At 43.0% G+C, this 18604-nt stretch overlaps 1 protein-coding gene across 1 annotated transcript in view; it reads left to right on the top strand.

The window, feature by feature from the left end:
- Positions 1-18604, top strand: part of pcdh7a (protocadherin 7a) — a 40382-nt gene that overhangs the window by 524 nt on the left and 21254 nt on the right. Inside the window, exons 2-4 of the mRNA XM_003452154.5 lie at positions 50-2003; positions 4205-5381; positions 10411-11190. Coding sequence (XP_003452202.1) covers positions 580-2003; positions 4205-5381; positions 10411-11190 — 3381 coding nt within the window. The 5' untranslated portion in view covers positions 50-579. The remainder of the gene's footprint in view (positions 1-49; positions 2004-4204; positions 5382-10410; positions 11191-18604) is intronic.

Below are 18604 nucleotides of genomic sequence, written 5' to 3'. Positions count from 1 at the left end.
GAGGCTGTTTTTTTTTCTCTCACTCTCTCTCTTTCTTTCTTTCCTGTAGTGGTGCTGCATTGCAGTTTCGAACTGTGAAAAACGCGAGAAAAGCCTCTGTCCCAAATGTGACTGGAATAAAAAGAAGTTACAAATAGCATTATAAACTGATAAGCGCCCTTGTCCGGATAGCTCTCCGGTTTACGGAGGGAAGAGAAAGAAGTGAGGAAAAGTGGATTAATCAAATTCTGATAAATTAGTTTTATTTTTCGCAGCAGGATGGATTTTTTTATATCTCTGAGGCTTAAACAGCCCAGCAAGATAAGAGCACTGCTGCTATAGAAGTTTGAAAATAAAAATCACTGAGTATAGGAGGAGAACAGAAGAAAGGAGCCTGTGCCACTGAAGTGAACTACAGTCAGAAAGCTTTTCTCCGGACCTCAGGCAGCAGTCCACAGAGAGTGCTAGAGAAAGGGTAAGAAAGGATAAACCAAACACCCACGCCGTGAGGTACACCAGAACATAAATAAAGAAGAGACGAGTCGCAGCTACGAGGCAGACAGAGCGGGAAGGAGTGAAGCGAGAGAAAGAGAAAGAGCCATGCAGAGGCTTGGTGCAGTGCACTCCTCCGCGGCGCAGGTTCTCAGCCTCGTGGTCTTAGTGCTGCAGCTGCTGACTCAGCTACCGGGTGCCGACTCAGCTCTCCGGTACCGGGTGGCGGAGGAGGGTCCACCTGACGTCAAGATTGGCAACGTAGCCGCAGACCTTGGCCTCACAGCAGGTACAGGCAGTGGGGATGTCACCTTCGCCCTGGAGAGCGGCTCAGAGTACTTCAAGATTGACAATGTGACAGGTGAGCTGACAACCGGCCCACGGCGCATCGACAGAGAGAAACTCCCGCAGTGCCAGATGATATTTGATGAAAATGAGTGTTTCCTGGACTTTGAAGTGTCAGTGATCGGACCACTGCAGAGCTGGGTAGACCTGTTTGAAGGCCGTGTTGTCATCACAGACATCAATGACAACACACCTTCCTTCCCCTCACCTGTGCTGCAGCTCTCAGTTGAAGAGAATCGCCCCATTGGAACCCTTTACCTGCTTCCCACTGCCACAGACAGAGATTTTGGGCGAAATGGCATTGACCGTTATGAGCTCATTCAGGACGGTGGGGCTGGGTCAACTTCATCAAGACGCACAGCAGGAGGAAACCCCATTACTAGAGTAGATGGGCTTGGGGACCGGAGGGGTAGAAGTGGAGATAATGGGGGAGGAGCTAGAAGCAGTGTGTTTGAACTGCAAGTGGCAGATATACCAGATGGTGAAAAACAGCCACAGCTCATTGTGAAAGGCACCTTAGACCGTGAGCAAAAAGATTCATATGAGCTTGTCCTGAGGGTTCGAGATGGAGGGAACCCACCACGTTCCTCCCAAGCTCTGCTTCGTGTTTCCATCTCTGACGTGAATGACAACAGCCCACAATTTGAGAGGTCTACATATGAAGCAGAAATGGCAGAAAATGCCCCTCCAGGTACACCTGTCCTCCAGGTTAGAGCTTCAGACCGTGATATTGGAGTCAATGGGCAAGTGGAGTACGTCTTTGGAGCTGCAACTGAGTCTGTCAGGCGACTCCTAAGGCTGGATGAAGCAACTGGATGGCTGAGTGTTCTCCACAGGATTGATAGAGAAGAAGTGGCACAACTGAGGTTCACAGTAATGGCCAGGGACCGCGGCCAGCCTCCGCGCACTGATCGAACCACAGTAGTTTTGGCTGTTCGGGATGAAAATGACAACGTTCCTGTTGTAGAGATCCGAAAAATTGGCCGGATCCCTGTACGAGACGGAGCCTCTTTAGTGCCAGAGAACGTCTTGGTGGACACACCAGTAGCTCTGGTCCAAGTGTCAGACCGGGACCAGGGAGAGAATGGAGCTGTGACTTGCACAGTAGTAGGAGATGTCCCATTCACACTCAAGCCAGCTGGTGAAACAGTGCTCCCACCCTTACCTGCAGATGACGCCTTTGACAGGTAAGATGAACAAAAACATTTAACAGTGATAACGTACACCAAATCCTGAAAAGTTAAAAGTAAAGGTGCCAGGATAAGTGTTTATTGTTAAGCATTTGCTGAACAACGCTGAATCAAAGACTAGATAATAAGTTACTTGGGCACACACTGTTAGATAATGAACCTCTATCCTAATAATAAGTCCTTGCCAAAGCATGGTGAACATTTTTTAGGGAGCACAACATAGTAAGTAATCTTTGGTAATTATGAAGTAATGAGGCATTTCAAATAAAAGTTCAATATGATACACAACTTTACTTGAGTGGGGGACAAAACATTAACAAACAGGTAGAATATTAGTAAAATAACATGTGTCTATGTATCATTAAGCACCTGAATCAAAATTACAGAGTTGAAAAACAACAGCGAGGTCATTGTTTATTAAGAAAAGGGTCATATACATCAAACAATACAACTTTAAAATTCCATCAAATACAAGTAATTTGTAGCTATTTATTAACACTTGTACAGTGATTGATTCAGTTATCGAAGAACCACAGACGTGTGAAAAATCAGAGGGAAACTTGAACCCTTGATTCTTATACGGAGAGATTCTGTGGGCTCTGTCATGCTATGGAGGTCAAGTTCCTGGAACAGTTTGTTCCCTTAGAGGCAAGAGTCTCTAAAAATCAATACAAAGGTGTCCTGAGTGCTCACCTTTATTGCATGATGAAATATTTCTGTACTGATGGCCTTAATCCATAGGGCACAAGGGGTCACTAAATGGTTTATGAGTATAAAAATGATATGACTCATATGGTCTTTGTAGTAACCGCATCTCAACCCAGCACAACACCTATGGGAGATTTGGAACCATATACAAAGACGTGACTCTCTACCATTGTTATCAAAACATCAAATGTGGGAATATATATTTTTTGAATAACAATATTTAATCCCCCCATTAGGGTTTCAGACACTTGTTCAGACACAAAAGTTGTTCTAGAAGGAGCCTATCAGCTTAGTAAGATGCTTTTCTTCTTCTTCTTTTGTAATTTGTCAACCCCCAGTTTCCATAAACTGTACACTAACGTGAAGCTACTTCTTGGCTCACTCACTGGTATCTCCTCACCATACCATATACTATACAAACCTTGAACTGTGTGAACTGTTATCACGATTCAGAAATATACAGCATATGAAAATGTATATACACCTGCTTATTCTAACACTGATAACAACACATCCATCTATATATGTGTTTTTCACAGAGAATTCAAGTGTTCTTCCATGCCAATTTCACTTAAGCTTAGTTCAAGTAGTGTCACTCATTCACTGAAGTTACAAAGTAGTGAAGCTATCTTACAATCTGTAAACTTAAGGCATAAATATTCATTATAGTCAAGGGTTTTGCACTTTTAAATAATATTATTCCAGCAGTGCTGACTACAGATGTCAGTGCACTTCAGTCAGTTATAAGAATGTTCCCTTAAGGTATTGAATGGCAGGAGTGAGGGGAAAAAAAAGACAAAGCCTTCTTAGGATATTATTGTTAGTACCAGACACCTGTACAATGAGGTTAGTGGTTTTATTGAATGTAAGGCTATCCTCGACTAAAGAAATTTGTCAAAGCGGTAACGATAAGAGGTCTTCACCACATCGATACATGGTTTTAATTAAAATGTCACAATCACAGTTTCTCCAGTGCTAGTGTCCCATCGCAGATTATTGCAGTCACCCTGGAAGATGTTTTTAAATCCAATGATTATTAAAGTAGCAAATATTAGAGCTGATTGAAAGAAAAGTGAAATTATTCGGCAGATGTTAATTTTCAGGCAAAAAAAAAAAGAACAAGGTATTCTTTAGTCCCATCTTTTTAATTGAGTGCTTGTCTTTTTTGTTTCTAATCACTGTGATCTACGTATCTCTATGCTTTTTTTTTCCTGTTGGAGAGAACACAAGACTTTTGAGGATGTCACCTTGGGCTTTCTAAAATCAAAAGAAGTGACATTTTGTATGATATGATAATAGAACATTTCCCATAAAAATACCAAGACAATAGCCACTTAACTTTCTGCAACACCTGGTGTCTCAGTGCCAGCGCAGTTTAATAAGAAACATCATTATTTGTCTCCACTGGAGATCAGACGTATATCATTTCCCTGTAAAATGTCTATTGCATTCATGTTTCTTTTTTTTTTCTTTTTCTTTTTTTTTTACAGGAACAAGAAAAAGTACTTCTTACATACTTCTGCCTTGCTGGACTACGAGGCCACAAAAGAGTACAGTGTAACAATTGTGGCAGTAGATTCTGGCAGCCCCAGTCTCTCTAGCAACAGCTCATTGATGGTGCGAGTTGTAGATATCAATGACCATGCTCCAACCTTTGCCCAGAGTGTTGTGGAGGTCCACTTTGCAGAGAACAACTCGCCTGGCGAAAGGGTAGTCACTGTTGTAGCTACAGATGCAGACAGTGGCAAGAATGCTGAAATTGCCTACTCACTCGACCCTGCTACTAATGGACCATTTTACATAGATGCAGACAATGGAGACATTCGTACCACTGGAGTTTTGGACCGTGAGCAGCGAGAGCGATATGAACTACGGGTTTTTGCAAAGGACAAAGGCACCCCGTCTTTACAAGGCTCTGCCAGCGTTGTTGTTCAGGTGACCGATCGCAATGACAACGCTCCAAAGTTTGTTCAGGAAATCTTCACATTTTATGTAAAGGAGAATCTGCTAGCCAACAGTCCAGTCGGCATGGTCACTGTGACTGATGCTGACGAAGGTCAGAATGCAGAACTAAGTCTTTTTGTAGAGATGGATGGAGTTGATGAGAAGATGACAGGAGAAAAATCAGAGGGAGAAGATGGTAAAAAAGAGAATGAAGAGTTGTTCTCCATTGAGAACAACACTGGAACCATCTTCTCTTCTGCATCATTTGACCGTGAAAAGCTTTCCACCTACACGTTCCGTGTCCGGGCAGTGGATGGAGGTGAGCCTCGCAAAACTGCTACTGCCACCGTCTCGCTCTTTGTGACGGACGAAAATGACAACGCCCCCGCAATTACTTCTCCAGCCAACGAGTCCTACACCCTCCTACCGCCTGCTAGCAGTGCCCGCACCATTGTCAAAACTGTAACAGCCATAGACTCAGACACAGGCCCAAATGCTGATCTTCACTACTCTCTAGTAGGAGGAAATCCCTTCCGACTGTTTGAGATTGGCCACACCAATGGAGTGATCACCCTGGCAGAGCCTCTGGAGCGGCGCCACAGGGGTCTACATCGTTTGGTGGTCCGAGTGAATGACAGTGGCATCCCCTCTCTCTGTGCCACTGCGCTGGTTCATGTCTTCATTAATGAGAGCTTGGCTAATGCTTCGCTAGTGGATGCACAGGTAACTTCATGTAATACAGTCTTTTGCTAACTGATTTCTTCCACAGAGTGCATTAAAGTTAAATAACTCAAAGTACAAGATTTAATGAAACCTACTGTCCCATTTTGGTAAATGTGAACCACAATTCCACACTGTTGGTAATGATAACAAATATTGACAGCGATGGTATTGCCCCGGGGCCTACTTAAATGACCACAATGTCTACACATTACAGTGCAGGAGACTGATTGTAGCTGTGGCTGCAGAATGAATAAATGCAGAGATTCTGCAGCCTGCATGGTGTAATTTTCAGACAGTTTTTTGGGGAAAAATGTGCTTATATTTGCCCCAGATAAAGAAGCCCATTTCTCATTTGAAGGGTACTGGCAATGCCAGCTTCTTTGTAGTTTGGAGCCTACTGGAGTGTGTTCTTTGTCCAGCATGCATTGTTATAATGCGTGTGTGGTTAAAATAACTGTTATTACTGAAGTGGTTCTCCTTTTATGGTACATTGAACTCAGAGCTGAAAGCATTAGGTGTGTTTGTGTGTGTGTGGTGTGTGTGTGTGTGTGTGTGTGTGTGTGTGTGTGTGTGCGTGTGTGTGTGTGTGTGTGTGTGTAATAGAGAGAGGAAGAGTGAGAGAGAGAGAGGAGAGGAAAAGAGTGTGTTTGAGAGAGAGAGAGCATTAGAGGTAAGTATGTTAGAGAGCCAGCGAGAGAGAGATGGCCCTGTCCCAGTTTTGGCCTTGTGATACAGAATAGGTTGAAGTATGTTCGTACATTTGAATAGAAGTTATTCCAGAGCCGTGTCTCTTAACTATAGACTTGAATATTAATGAGGTATAGAGTTTGCATTGTGTTTTGAAGCACACCATGAAGAAAAAAGACACGGGCAGAGATTAGGTAAAGTAAACCACTTCAAATTGTAAAGGAGTAATGTTTACTGGGAGAATAAAGAGAATCTTTAATATATAATAAATCTGTGTGGTTTTCTGAAACAGAAGACTTCACAGCAAGATCAGAGTTGGCTTGAAAGAGCCACACGGAGGTGCAGAGGTAATTGACTAGACTCAAAGACATTACCGAGATACCAAAAATAACTACAACAGTATGAGTTCAAATTTAGCTTATGCTATGCTGGTGGAAATCTTTCTTTCTCCTCTGCCTCCATATTAATCAAATGAACTTCCCATTACGCTTTAAAAATGTTCAATTGAGTTATAAATGCTGGCAGGTAATAATTACTGAAACTTTATCTCTGGTGTGGAAATTGGTACTGGTGCTTAATTAATTAAATTGGTTCAATGGCCTTGTGGTTACAGTGTTTGTACTGAACTTGTGATTTCGCCCCCCACTTGAAACTTGGGCAGGAACAGATTGTTAGATTTTCTCTGAGGAAAAGGTCTTCAGCTGTCCATGTATCATGATTTATAAGGTTTAACCTATAAATAGTAGTGAGGTAGTGAGGTGAACAGTAAGAGTAGTAAGAGGCACACATATAACAAAGCAAAAAAATGTTTAGGTCAATATGCACAACATAAAAAGTTTCACTGAACTCTACCTAACATTTGCAAAATGTTAGCTGAATCTGTAAGAGCCACTTTATAATGCAGGTGCACCTTTTGCAGACTGTACCTCGATCTATGTTTGTTGTAGTGTATTGCTTCCCTGGGTGGGAAGATGATTAAAAATGAGACAGTTGGAGAATATATATGATTGCCAACTGAGAAATGTAAACTTTAACTAATTTCTCATTTTCTGTTATGTTAGTATAGCTATTTTAGACAGTTGCATAGCAACTACAGTAAAACTGTGCTTAACATGCCCTCTGAGTAATCTAAATCCTTGTATTGAACCACACTTAAAGCTAAATGTTGTGTTTTAGCAAGGGAAAAACATCCTGTATTCTCTCAGCTTGAAAGTTTTGACTCACCTCATGTGGAGACAATTTGGCATCCAGATATCTTTTCGAACAAAGTCAAACAAATGAGTGCAGACAGAGGGTGAATGACTTTATCACAAGGGAGTAAATAGAACACCTTATGCATTTAACACTGAAAAATAAAAATATATTTAAAAAAAACAGGAAAGCAAAAAGATGAGAATTTAAAAAGATCATGAGGTAAGTGATGAAACAATAGCAGGGCAGGAAAAATTAGCTGCAGTATGCCTAAATGACCGTGCCACTGAATCAAACAATAGGGTGTAATATATCCAAGCTGATATAAAAGCTGTCTGTGATTACAATATGCATAGTTTAGTGTGACTGTAAGGAGGAACTTGAAGGAGTAATTGAGTAGAAGTCATTGAAGAGAGAATACCTCCATCTCATAATGAAGTCAAACTGAGTGGTGGATGGATGCCAGATGCAATTAGGGAACGAAAACGGCTGCTGCTGCAGTAGCACCGCGGCAGAAAATTACCCCAGTCTTTTCTGTCCAACATTACTGCGAGAGCCACATGTTGGATAATTATCTGGAATATCATTCTGCAGAGTTTGAGGTGAAAGAAGAAAGAACTTAGTTGTGAGATTTTAGACATGACTGTCATTTGGGAACCCTCAAGTTACATCAAAAGTGTGATCTACTGTGAAGTTCATTTTCACATTTTGACCAATTGTATTTTATCTCAGTTCATACATATATATATATATATATATATATGCATATATATATATATATATATGCATATATATATGTATATATTTTTTTTAATCTTAAAAATGTAAGATTTTTTAAAAAGCAGAAAAAGAGCTTTCTGTTGCTATTCTGTGGTGTGAATTTATTGAGCCCCAGCCAGGATTGAGTACTTTCCAAGTATCGGCCAGTTGTGTGCACTCCTTGTCTGGCTGCATCAGTATCTGCAGTGACATGCTGATAACTGAATCCTTGGAGAGTAGAACAGATAGATGCTAATGTTAGGTCCAGCTAGAATAAAGCTCATGCAGCAGAATGGAAGATTCCTCTGGGATTTTGGGATGCGTCACAAGGTTGAATTCAAATGTAGGGGTAGAGTTGGCAGCTCATACTGCTGAACACTTGGGGCATCTAGTGTTCTAGTGCAGGTATGCTGTACCCATACCTGCATACAGCATGCATATCTGCACTTGGATGACAATACATGGGCTGTCTCATCTCCTCACATGCACACACACGCACACAGACACAGAGGAGTTGATTCACAAGCATACACCTTGCACCATTTCATGTTTTTTGCCATCACATATGCCTGTGTGCGCACTCAAACACACACAGACTTGGTGGCTGCACCATCACATAGTGGTATCTGTACATATGACACACCATCGCGATGTTCTCTTTGTTCTGCACGCACAATACAGCAGACAGTGCAGGGGATGTGCTATGCCAGAGACGCCCAGTAGAATGAGAATGGAAAGGAATACTGCAGGCAAAAGAACAGTGGGGCTGATGGGAGAGCGGAGCCTGGCAGAGAGGCCCTCTGCAGTGGAAGCAGAATAATGGAATAGAACCAACACAACTCAGTGAAAAACAATGAAACTTAACCCTGATAGATGGGGATAAAACAACGAACTACAACACTGCCAGGCTTATTCTTAGCTCATGGATAACAAAAGGAATGCCTCTGTATAAGTAAGCCTTATATGCCTTTTGTAGTACAATGAGCAAGTTACACAGTGCAGCTGTATGAGCAGAATTTTCTGCAGTATTACTAACACTGCAGGTTATGCCATATTTTTTTATTGAGCCATCTGAAGCCATGAGGGCTCATATTTAACTTCTCTTTCTCCCATTCATCCTTGCATACTTTATTATCTAACATTCTTAAGCAGCAGGCGGCAGGAATTACATGAGTCAGTAGTTTTTTGCCTAGATGGGTCAAAGAAATTGTCGTTGAGCTCTGTGACAAGGTGTCGGGATTGCTAAATGAGTTGTCTCTCTAACAGCTTACACTCTCTGCGGGCATGTGTAGGTGCACGAATAGATATCACTGTGCTCATATCTGTCTAAATTTGTAGTGCATCTAAATAATGATTCTGCCTACAAAGCTGGTTTGTATTGATTAGCCGTATTTAAATTCATGAGTCTACCCCATATTATCAGCAGGGCTGTGCAGACCAGAACACCACAGCCTCATTGTCTCCTGTCGAGCAAGGCTCCATATCCACTAATGGCTGTGTTTGTGTTTCAGCATAACCCACTTTCTTATAATGATCCTTTTATTAGTGTACAAGCTCAGAGCATGTCTGAGCTTCAGTCCTGTATATGTGTTCATAAAGGAAGATAATTGTTAGATCTATCTTAAGCCCAGAGACAAAATATGTGCAATATGCTGTATATTGAAATGGATTAGCGTGGATTTACCTTGTAACAAAACCATTATGCTAAACAGAACAAACTTGAGACCTTAAAGTGTGGAAAAAAATGGCTCTAAAGACGATTCCACAGAGCTCACATATTTACAGTAGCCCCCTTATTTGTCTAACTGTCCAATTCGCAGTGCAAAAATTGTGATACCAAATCCTTAAAAAATCCATGCCTACGCTTTCATTTACAATAGGGACATTGTTCATTGATGAGACAGTAGATGAGTTTGCATTCAGAGGGTGTATTCATAATGTGTCTCTTGGATTTATTTTCACATTTACTGACTGTTTTTCCTACTTTTCCCATTCCTAACTGCCCATGAGCTCAATGTCTAAAGTTTCATTTTATTCTTTTAATCAGCTTTAAACAGCATAATCCCAGATTTTTTCTCTACCACTGCAGAAGATGCGAGATCACAAGTGAAGAATTGCAGGCACAACTTGAAATGCTGCAACTGGGAAGCAAGAGCAATTATATATTTAGTGACACCCTATGTGTCTGGGAATAATGGAGAGCTCTCACACTAAAACACAGTGTAATTAAGATGACGATGCTGTTTGATGTTTCTCTGTGGCTCACCCCCACTGTGTCATCTTTTTACAGTTGCTGCTCTGAACTTTTTATTGATGGTTTGTCTCTGCATTCCTTTTCCTTCTTTACTCTGCATTTGCATCTTATCTTTCTCCCTATTCCCTTCCTCCCCAGGTGGCCCGAAGCCTGATGGCTCCGCTGTCACTAGACATTGCAGGGGACCCAGACAGCGAGCGTGCGTTAGGCAAGCAGCGCCTCAGTGTAGCAATTGGTGTCCTGGCAGGAGCCGCAGCAGTGATCTTGGTTATTCTTCTGGTAGTCACAGCTCGGCAGTGTGGTGCTCAGGGTAAGAATGGCTATGAGGCCGGCAAGAAGGAGCCAGAGGAAGACTTCTTCGGTCCCACGGGGGCACAGCCACAGGTTGGCCGGGGTGGGGGATCAGATCGCGGACGCAAACCTCGGCGGGACAAGCGCAGCGGAAGCAGTGGCAACGGGCCTGGAGGAGGCAAGTCAGACAGAGCCCTCTACAGTGGTATAGTCACAGTCAATGGGCTGCGTCGCCATGCCAATGATGATGATGAGGAGGATCTGAGCAGTGCTAGTGAGCGCCTGGCAGCTCGTTACTGTGCTGTGGATGGTGACCCTGGAAGCCCGCGGATGGGCGGTGGTAGGAGGCATCAGTCAAGCCCAGATCTGGCCCGGCACTACAAATCCAGCTCGCCCCTCCCCGCAGTGAATCTTCAGCCTCACTCACCTCCAGCAGAGGGAAAGAAACACCAGGCAGTCCAGGAGCTGCCTCCCTCTAACACCTTTGTAGGCAGTGGTGGGTGTGTGGGAAGTGCTGGTTCCAGCAGCAGCAGTAGTGGAGGCAGTGGCAATGCAGATGCCATGTCCCTGGGATCTGACCAGTGCTCAGAGTACGGCTGCCAGACTGGAAACAAGTACAGCAAACAGGTAGGCGCTCTGGATAAGAATATTCTTTTGACTGGTCCCTCTTTATAACGCTGTCTTAAAAAATCTCAGTCAGCTCTTTCTGTCTCTTTGTCTCTTTGTCCGCTCTGTGGCTCCTGATCTCCTCCTTTTCATCCCTGGCTTCATGTCTTCTTATTCACACATCTGCTGACATACTGTACTGCACACCCTGTCGCTGATGTCTAAACACCATTTTATCTCCACAAAATAGCTGTCAGTGTGTGTGTGTGTGTGTGTGTACACTTACGTACTTTCGTGTGTCTGTGTCAGCATACTAAGCCTATGAGCAGTATGACGGTAGCCTGCTGTCAGACGCATTCGCTCCATGTCAAACATCGGCCCTCTGTTTAGCAAGATCTACTACAGGGCACATACATCAAGCTCATACTGTAGCCAAAGAGTACGTCAATGTGTATGATTGTGTGTATATGTGCGCACGCACACGTGTGTGTATGTGACACCGTGTGTATGAACCCCTGAGGAGATCAGTCGGAGTAAAAACAGAGAGGGGTGTGGGTGAATAGTTGCTTCCAGCAGGGTAATTGGTCATTTTGTGTTTCTGTTTCCCTTGTCAAGCTGTTATCTTTCTTCCATTTAGCATATATGTTTATCCCATAAACAGTATCAGTCATATAGTTAATGGATGCAATGGCTTTGGTGTTCAATCCAAGCGCTGCAGTTAAAAGCTGAATTCCTGCTGATAAATAAATGCACCATAGAGATGGTCACTCACCCCTCCACCCACACACGTATACACGCTCACAAATACACAGACACAGTCACTATCTATCATCACGGGCACACTGACACAGCAGGGTCTCCGGACTCGGTAGGGAGTGCGCCCACGAGTGATATTTGAGTGACAGCTAACCCTTCTTAAAGAGGCGGCGTCTCATTTCCTTGACAGACAACTCTACATTTATCCTCCACGTGGTGAGAAAAGTGCTGATGTGGTCATTAAAAGGGAAGGAGAGCAGCTTCTTAGGCTAATCAGTTCATACATGGGCTCTCTGATCCCGCTCAGTGCGAGCGCACACATGCACACACACACACAGGAACACTCACACATATGCATACGCACACAAACTGCAGAGGTTAATCCATTACGGATTCAATCCTCTTAATCTGCCATTCCCAGGGAAAGAAAATGCTTACTGGGAGAGTTTGGTGTTCATGCTTATGTGCACTCAAAACATCCCAGAGCACAGAGAGAGACTCACCCAGACACACAAACTGACAGAGTAATGAATTATTGATCGGATGTGGTAATTAACTCCCATGCTGCAGTGAGGTTTGCCCCCTCCCCACCCAAGCCGACCCCCAAAAAATCCAACACCCAATGGTTTCATACACAGTGTGTGTGTGTGCTGGCTAAGATTTCAGGCGCTCATGCGTGACTTGGTTTCGCTTACATGTCAAAATTTGTTAACTCAAACAGTTTAGTGACATGAGCAGGTTTTTGTTTGTGGGTGCCTGTCACTTTGCTTGCGGTACTGCTTATTCCATGAAGGCATATGCATTTTATACATGAGTGCAAGTGAGAGATAGACTCTGGGAGTAATAGGTGGTGTGCATGTGCCAGATGTAGGATTTGCGATGCCAACAGAAATTGGAATAGAATTAGATCAGGAGTGGGTGAGAATTACAGAAGGTTAGGAGGGGGAAAAAAATGGAGTAAACGAGATGGGGCAGAACCTCTGCATTTCAAAGCTACTTTACTGGGTCAGTGAAAATATTAAAAGCTGTTCATTTGAAGTCAGCACATCATCAGACCAACTCGGATGCTCCAAATAGGGGGGGGAAAACAATAAGTGAAAAAAAGCAAGCAATAAAAGAGTGGGCATCATGAATAAAGTGCAAGATTGCATCAAAGAGGAAACAAGATGACAAGACAGCTCAGTTAATAGTGTTGGATTGTTTTTATGTAAATTGTTCACTGAGGAGTAGGGAGAGAGAGAGTGGGAAAGATATCTGTATACGGATGGAAATGGTGAGGGAAAAAATGGTGAAAAAACAGAAATGTGATCTAAATGACTAGATATTTAACTAATTTCCACAAAAAGTGTGTGTGTACAGGTGTGTGTTTGTGTTGGGGGGGGGTCTAAGTCAGTAACAGAAAAATTATAGAGCTTCAGTACCAAACTTCTTCTTCTTCTTCTTCTTCTTCTTCTTGCTCGCCACAGTTGATCACCTGCCTCCATCTCACCCTGTCTCTAACATCCTCCTCTGTCACGCCGACCACCTGAATTTCCTTGTCCACTATATCCATGAATCTTGTCTGTCTTTTTCCTCTTTTCCTCCTGCCCAGGAGCTCCATATTCAACATCTTTTCCCCAACATACCTACTATCCCTCCTCTGCACGTGTCGAGAGCATCTCAGCCTCAGACTTTGTCTCCAAAATGGTCAGCCCATGCTATCCCCCTGATATACTCATTTCTAACCTTGTCCATCCTGGTCACATCTTAACATCTTCAACTCTGCCACCTCCAGCTTGGCCTCCTGTCGTTTTGTCAGTCTCCAAACCATGCATCATAGCAGCTCTCACTAACACCTTCCCCTTTCACTCTTGCTACTATCTTTCAGTCACAAATCATCCCTGACACTTATCTCCACCCACTCCACCCTGCCTGCACTCTCTCCTTCACCTCTCTTACGTGCTATCCAGCGCTTTGGAGGTTGGTTGAGCCCACGTATTTAGACTTGTTTACCCTCGCCACCTCTACTCCTTGCAACTTCACTTTTACACCTGCAGTGGACAAATTGTAAGAAAGACGATAGGAGTATGTTTCTCCAAGAAAAGAGAGGTAGGGAAAGCGGGGAGCAAAGATAGAAGAGAAGGGAGAGAGAGAAAGAGACAGGTCTGGTTTGGGTGGCAGCCAGAGACTGAGAGTGGACTGCTGAGATGTGGGTCATCAGGATACCCGTTGGCATCAGGACACATTAATGATCACAGCAGTCACATGGCACTGCAGTCAATATGGGCAAAGTGGCCTCGTTCCACCCTTTAACTCCACCACACACACACAAAATGCACAATTCATCACAACAAGGTTCCTCCTGTCTGTTGTCCTCAGTCACCCACAATTAAAGGTTATCAAACTTAACAGTTACGTTCCAGTTTTCTTTGGTTTTCATCCTTTTTGCAGAGTGTAACTTAATCTGAAAGAGAGCTTTGCACTTTTCACTTTTTTACTTTTCTCCCCTTTTAACTCTCACTCCCTCTCACTCAGTCTCCAACTTTCTTTGCCATATGCCAGGCTATAAATCTGAACACCCCGTCGCTGGTACCCTTGCATCTTCCATGCGCCACACTGACCTCCGAGAATAAATCGACTCAGCATTTTCACTAGTGCGACTTCTTTTACTGTAGTGTGCACTTTCTCTCTTGCTGAACCCAGCGGGTGTGCGGGGGCGGGCGAGAGCTCGGTGCCACAAAGGCTGAATCGAACCAGTCACACATCATCTTAAACCCATGCACACACATTCAGTCCAAGTCCAATCAATGCCCTGTTAACAAGGCCAAGACTGCAGTGGAAACAGGTGGGTTGACGGCGCAGTTTTTTGCGCACTGCACATTTCTGCAACACTTGGTGAAGGTCACTGCTAGACTCTCACAACACGGGGCACTTGTTTTGGCACAGCAAGGGTAGGCACTGGAGGTGAGTTTGTGGTGAACAGGACTCATCCGGCCAGTCTTGTCAATCTAATTGGACTGTATGGACGGGTGTGGGTGGAGAGATTAGGTCTACTGGATTATAAAATTGAAAAGCAGCTTTTCATTTCAGCAAAATCCCTCCAGGATTAAATATGATGAGCCTCTGTCACAGACTCAGATTCATGCATGCCACATGAATGCATCCGCACATACGCCCCCTGTGATAACATGCAGCGTGCATTTGGGTCGTAGAGGTGAAGGTACTGTCATCCAGAAACAAACAGAAACACACACACACACACACTGTCCCCTCCCTGTCGCTTTGTTACACACATGAATGCGCACACTGTAACCATCCCGTGACCCTTGTCATGATGATACCAGCACACTGAGGTATTTATTAAAGTCACGACGAGTTCAGGCCACTCAGCCAGCCATATGCTCAAGGGGCGAGTAGATGGAGAGATGAGGAGGTGGAGGTAAGTGGGAGGTGAGAAGGACAAGGTAACCAAAGTGGGGCTCACCCATTGAGCCAGACTGAAACTGATCTGCTGACCTGGCAGCAAAGCACGAGGGGAGGGCACGGTGCTGGGGTTAGAGGCAGTGGACTTGAGAGAGGAAACACGAGCCAGACTGAATGAAATGAGACAGAGTGAGAGAGGTTTAAATGATGGAAGGAGACTAAGAAAGGCTTGACCATCACAGTCTCCCCTCTTAGGTGCTTGGCTGTAGAGTTAGAACACTTGCTTACCCTGTAAACATTGATTTTCCGCTTGATCGAGATTGTACGAACATAAATAGTCTGCGTCTGAAAGTGCACTGAAGGTCCATTATTAAAACTCACAAACAAACTGACATTTGTAAACATCGAGAAACACAAATTTCCCTTTTATTGACAGTTTTGTTGACCTGCCATTCAGCAGTACTTTCTGGGCTCTTGGGATGAAGAGCCACAGTTGAATGAAAGTGCAAAAGCATTCATCACACCTTCAATTTAAGATTTAGAAGCTTCAGCTGAAATTGAAAGAATACTTGTTTGTTAGCTATTCCATTCAACTTTTATGTTTTAGATATAGGCAACCTAAACAAGCAGATTTTGATATATAAATAACACATAAATGTCATGTTTTTTAAGGTCACTGGACGAAATAATCCTTTATTTTTTTCTTCATCATTTTATTTATTCATTTCACTGTTTACAGTGTAGTGCTGTACATAGTATAGACATATCTACAATCACAGATTTTGAGCTAACCATCTGTTTGAACTCCTCTGTTGTTAGAACAGCTACATTGATATAAATTTAACACAAAGAAACTAAATTCATTTTTGAGTGAATCTGACAAAACAAATCTTCAGCTGCATTGCACACACTTCCACAGATATAACTTCGTAATACAGGGAGAAAGCTGTGGCTTGAGGACCAGATTTGGTTTCAAATTCCTGAAAAATGGTAAATGTGAAAGCACTGCAGGCTGCATCTGCACAAGAACTGTTTTGGTCTCATTTCGAAGCTGTCATTTCACACCTGTTTTTCTGCTATTTTCTCCGGGACTATGTAGAGTGTATTGGGCCGTGACTGCTGCCGAAACTTTTCAGATTGCACAGCGGCACTCCACCTGAACACAAAATGATTGAGAACTGCAGCTGCTACTGCTGCTGGGCTGGCATGCTGCTTTCACAATGTAGCCAGCGTAGACAAGGTGCAGTCCAAATGTCCTCAGTGGGATGAAGATGAGGTTTTTAAAGTGATGTTTTGGTCACCCATACTCTTTAAAACGCTTTGACTCAAGATAAGAATGTGAATGTAAAAAGTAAAGGGCAGCAGGCGATGCTAAAGGTTGAGATTATTTTTAGGATTCATTGAATTAAAGCCACAAAGACAGCATGTGCATTTCCATGTGTGGCAGCCTAAGTGCAGCCAGAAAAAGACAAAGCAAGGAGAGAATCAGAGGGAGGGAGGTTGCGGGAGGCAAAAGGAGACAAATTGTCTGTTTCCTTACACATCAAGGTCAACCAGAGCTGGAATGTGATTAGAAGTCCCTTGTCTGTCTCAGCTGTTTACCACACAAGATAATACAGACAGGCTGTTCAGCTGATAATGTTACCGTGTTAACAACTCCTCCCTTCAGCTTTTGTTTCAACTTCTCTGTGGAAATGGCAAGAATGTGGGAATGTCTTTCCAGCAGATACATGCACTCACGCAGGCAAGCTGAAGCAGGGATACATGTGGCAGGCACTGTCAAAATTATGATTTTAACACACACAGACGTGCCCACCGAAACACTTTTGTGTGTACATAATAGCACATAATTACACACCCTCCCAGATCCTTATGCATACACACTTTTTCACTGCAAGCAAATGAAGTCTGATAAGAATATGATGACACACAAGTGGATAGGAAAGTTTTCCATCTCTTACATCAGTTTCTTCTTCCATTCCCTCTGGATCGGAATCACATGCACACTCTGCCTCCTAGAATCACACACATCCGCGGAGGCTCACAAACACTCTCTCTTAACTCCCTGACATAGACACACATTTGAGCACACACAAAGACCTACATAGCAAGCCCCTCACTGCGATGCTTCCTTTTATTTGCTTCTTGAAGACTCTGCTCCGCATTGTACAGCTCGGCATTCAGCTCATCTGCCTTCCAGCATTACCTTAATGGCTGTCTGTGGGTTGAGCAATTTTACCCAATATTGCTAAACAAAAGCACTCTTTCTCACACTAGACAGGGATTCGAGACAGCTTAGTAGCCCTATGACTGGTTTTATCCACCTACACAAAAGAATCTTCAGTGCATTAAGTGGTATTGAGTTGAGCTGAATTAAATTGGCTTGAATGGATTTTGAATTGAACTGAACTGGACTGAGCCCAGCGCAGCTAAATTGAATAATTCAGATTGTGTGGAATCAAGTCGGATTGGATAAACTCAAACTGAATCAATCTAGGGTGAGTCAACTTGATTAAAATTGGTTTATCTTTGCCAGTCGATGTTCCAGGTGACAGCTCGGTGGGCAGTAAGTGACTGACTGATTTTATTATGTAGAGTGGACTGACACAATATCAGCGTCCTTTTGTTAAAATATGCTGAAACTGGGTTTTGAACTTAAGACATCTATAGAGGAAACAACTTACGAATCATCAAACACCTATCCAATGAGAGGTCTGCAAACACACATAAAGAAAAAGTGCTTTTTTACTTAAATCACAATCAGGCTTAAAGCAAACCAAGTGAATGCTCATATAAGTTAAAGTATTGGAATATAAAGATAAATCTCTAATTATGAGTCTTAAAAAAAAAGATGTCTACATACAGTACATACTCTCAAAAGTGATGGTAACAGATCTACGCTTCAACCTACAAACTTGCAAAACCAAGGTGACAAAAATCTCCTTACTGGAATGTGCTTATAAACACTTATTATTTTATTGTACAGAGCAGGCGCCTGCGATATTTGCTTTAGAACTCAGCGCTGTGTAAGTCGTCCAATAAAAAAAGTGTGTCTTTCCAATCTTCCATCCCCAATGTCTCACACACACACACACACTCACTCACACACACGCACAATTACATCTTCCTCCGTCTGTCTTTCTCTTGATTGATCTCTTTGTTCTCCCTAAGTGGTTTCATCTCTTTTCATCACTCTCCATCTGGATCCATCTTTTTTAAAACGTGTTTTTAATGGTTCCAAACTTTCTTTTTTTTATAACACTTAATGGTTTCTTTA

The sequence above is a fragment of the Oreochromis niloticus genome, linkage group LG6, assembly GCF_001858045.2.
Source record: "Oreochromis niloticus isolate F11D_XX linkage group LG6, O_niloticus_UMD_NMBU, whole genome shotgun sequence".
NCBI classification, from domain to species: Eukaryota; Metazoa; Chordata; class Actinopteri; order Cichliformes; family Cichlidae; genus Oreochromis; species Oreochromis niloticus.
Note: the sequence above shows the minus strand (reverse complement) of the source record. Positions and strands in the feature narration are given on the sequence as shown.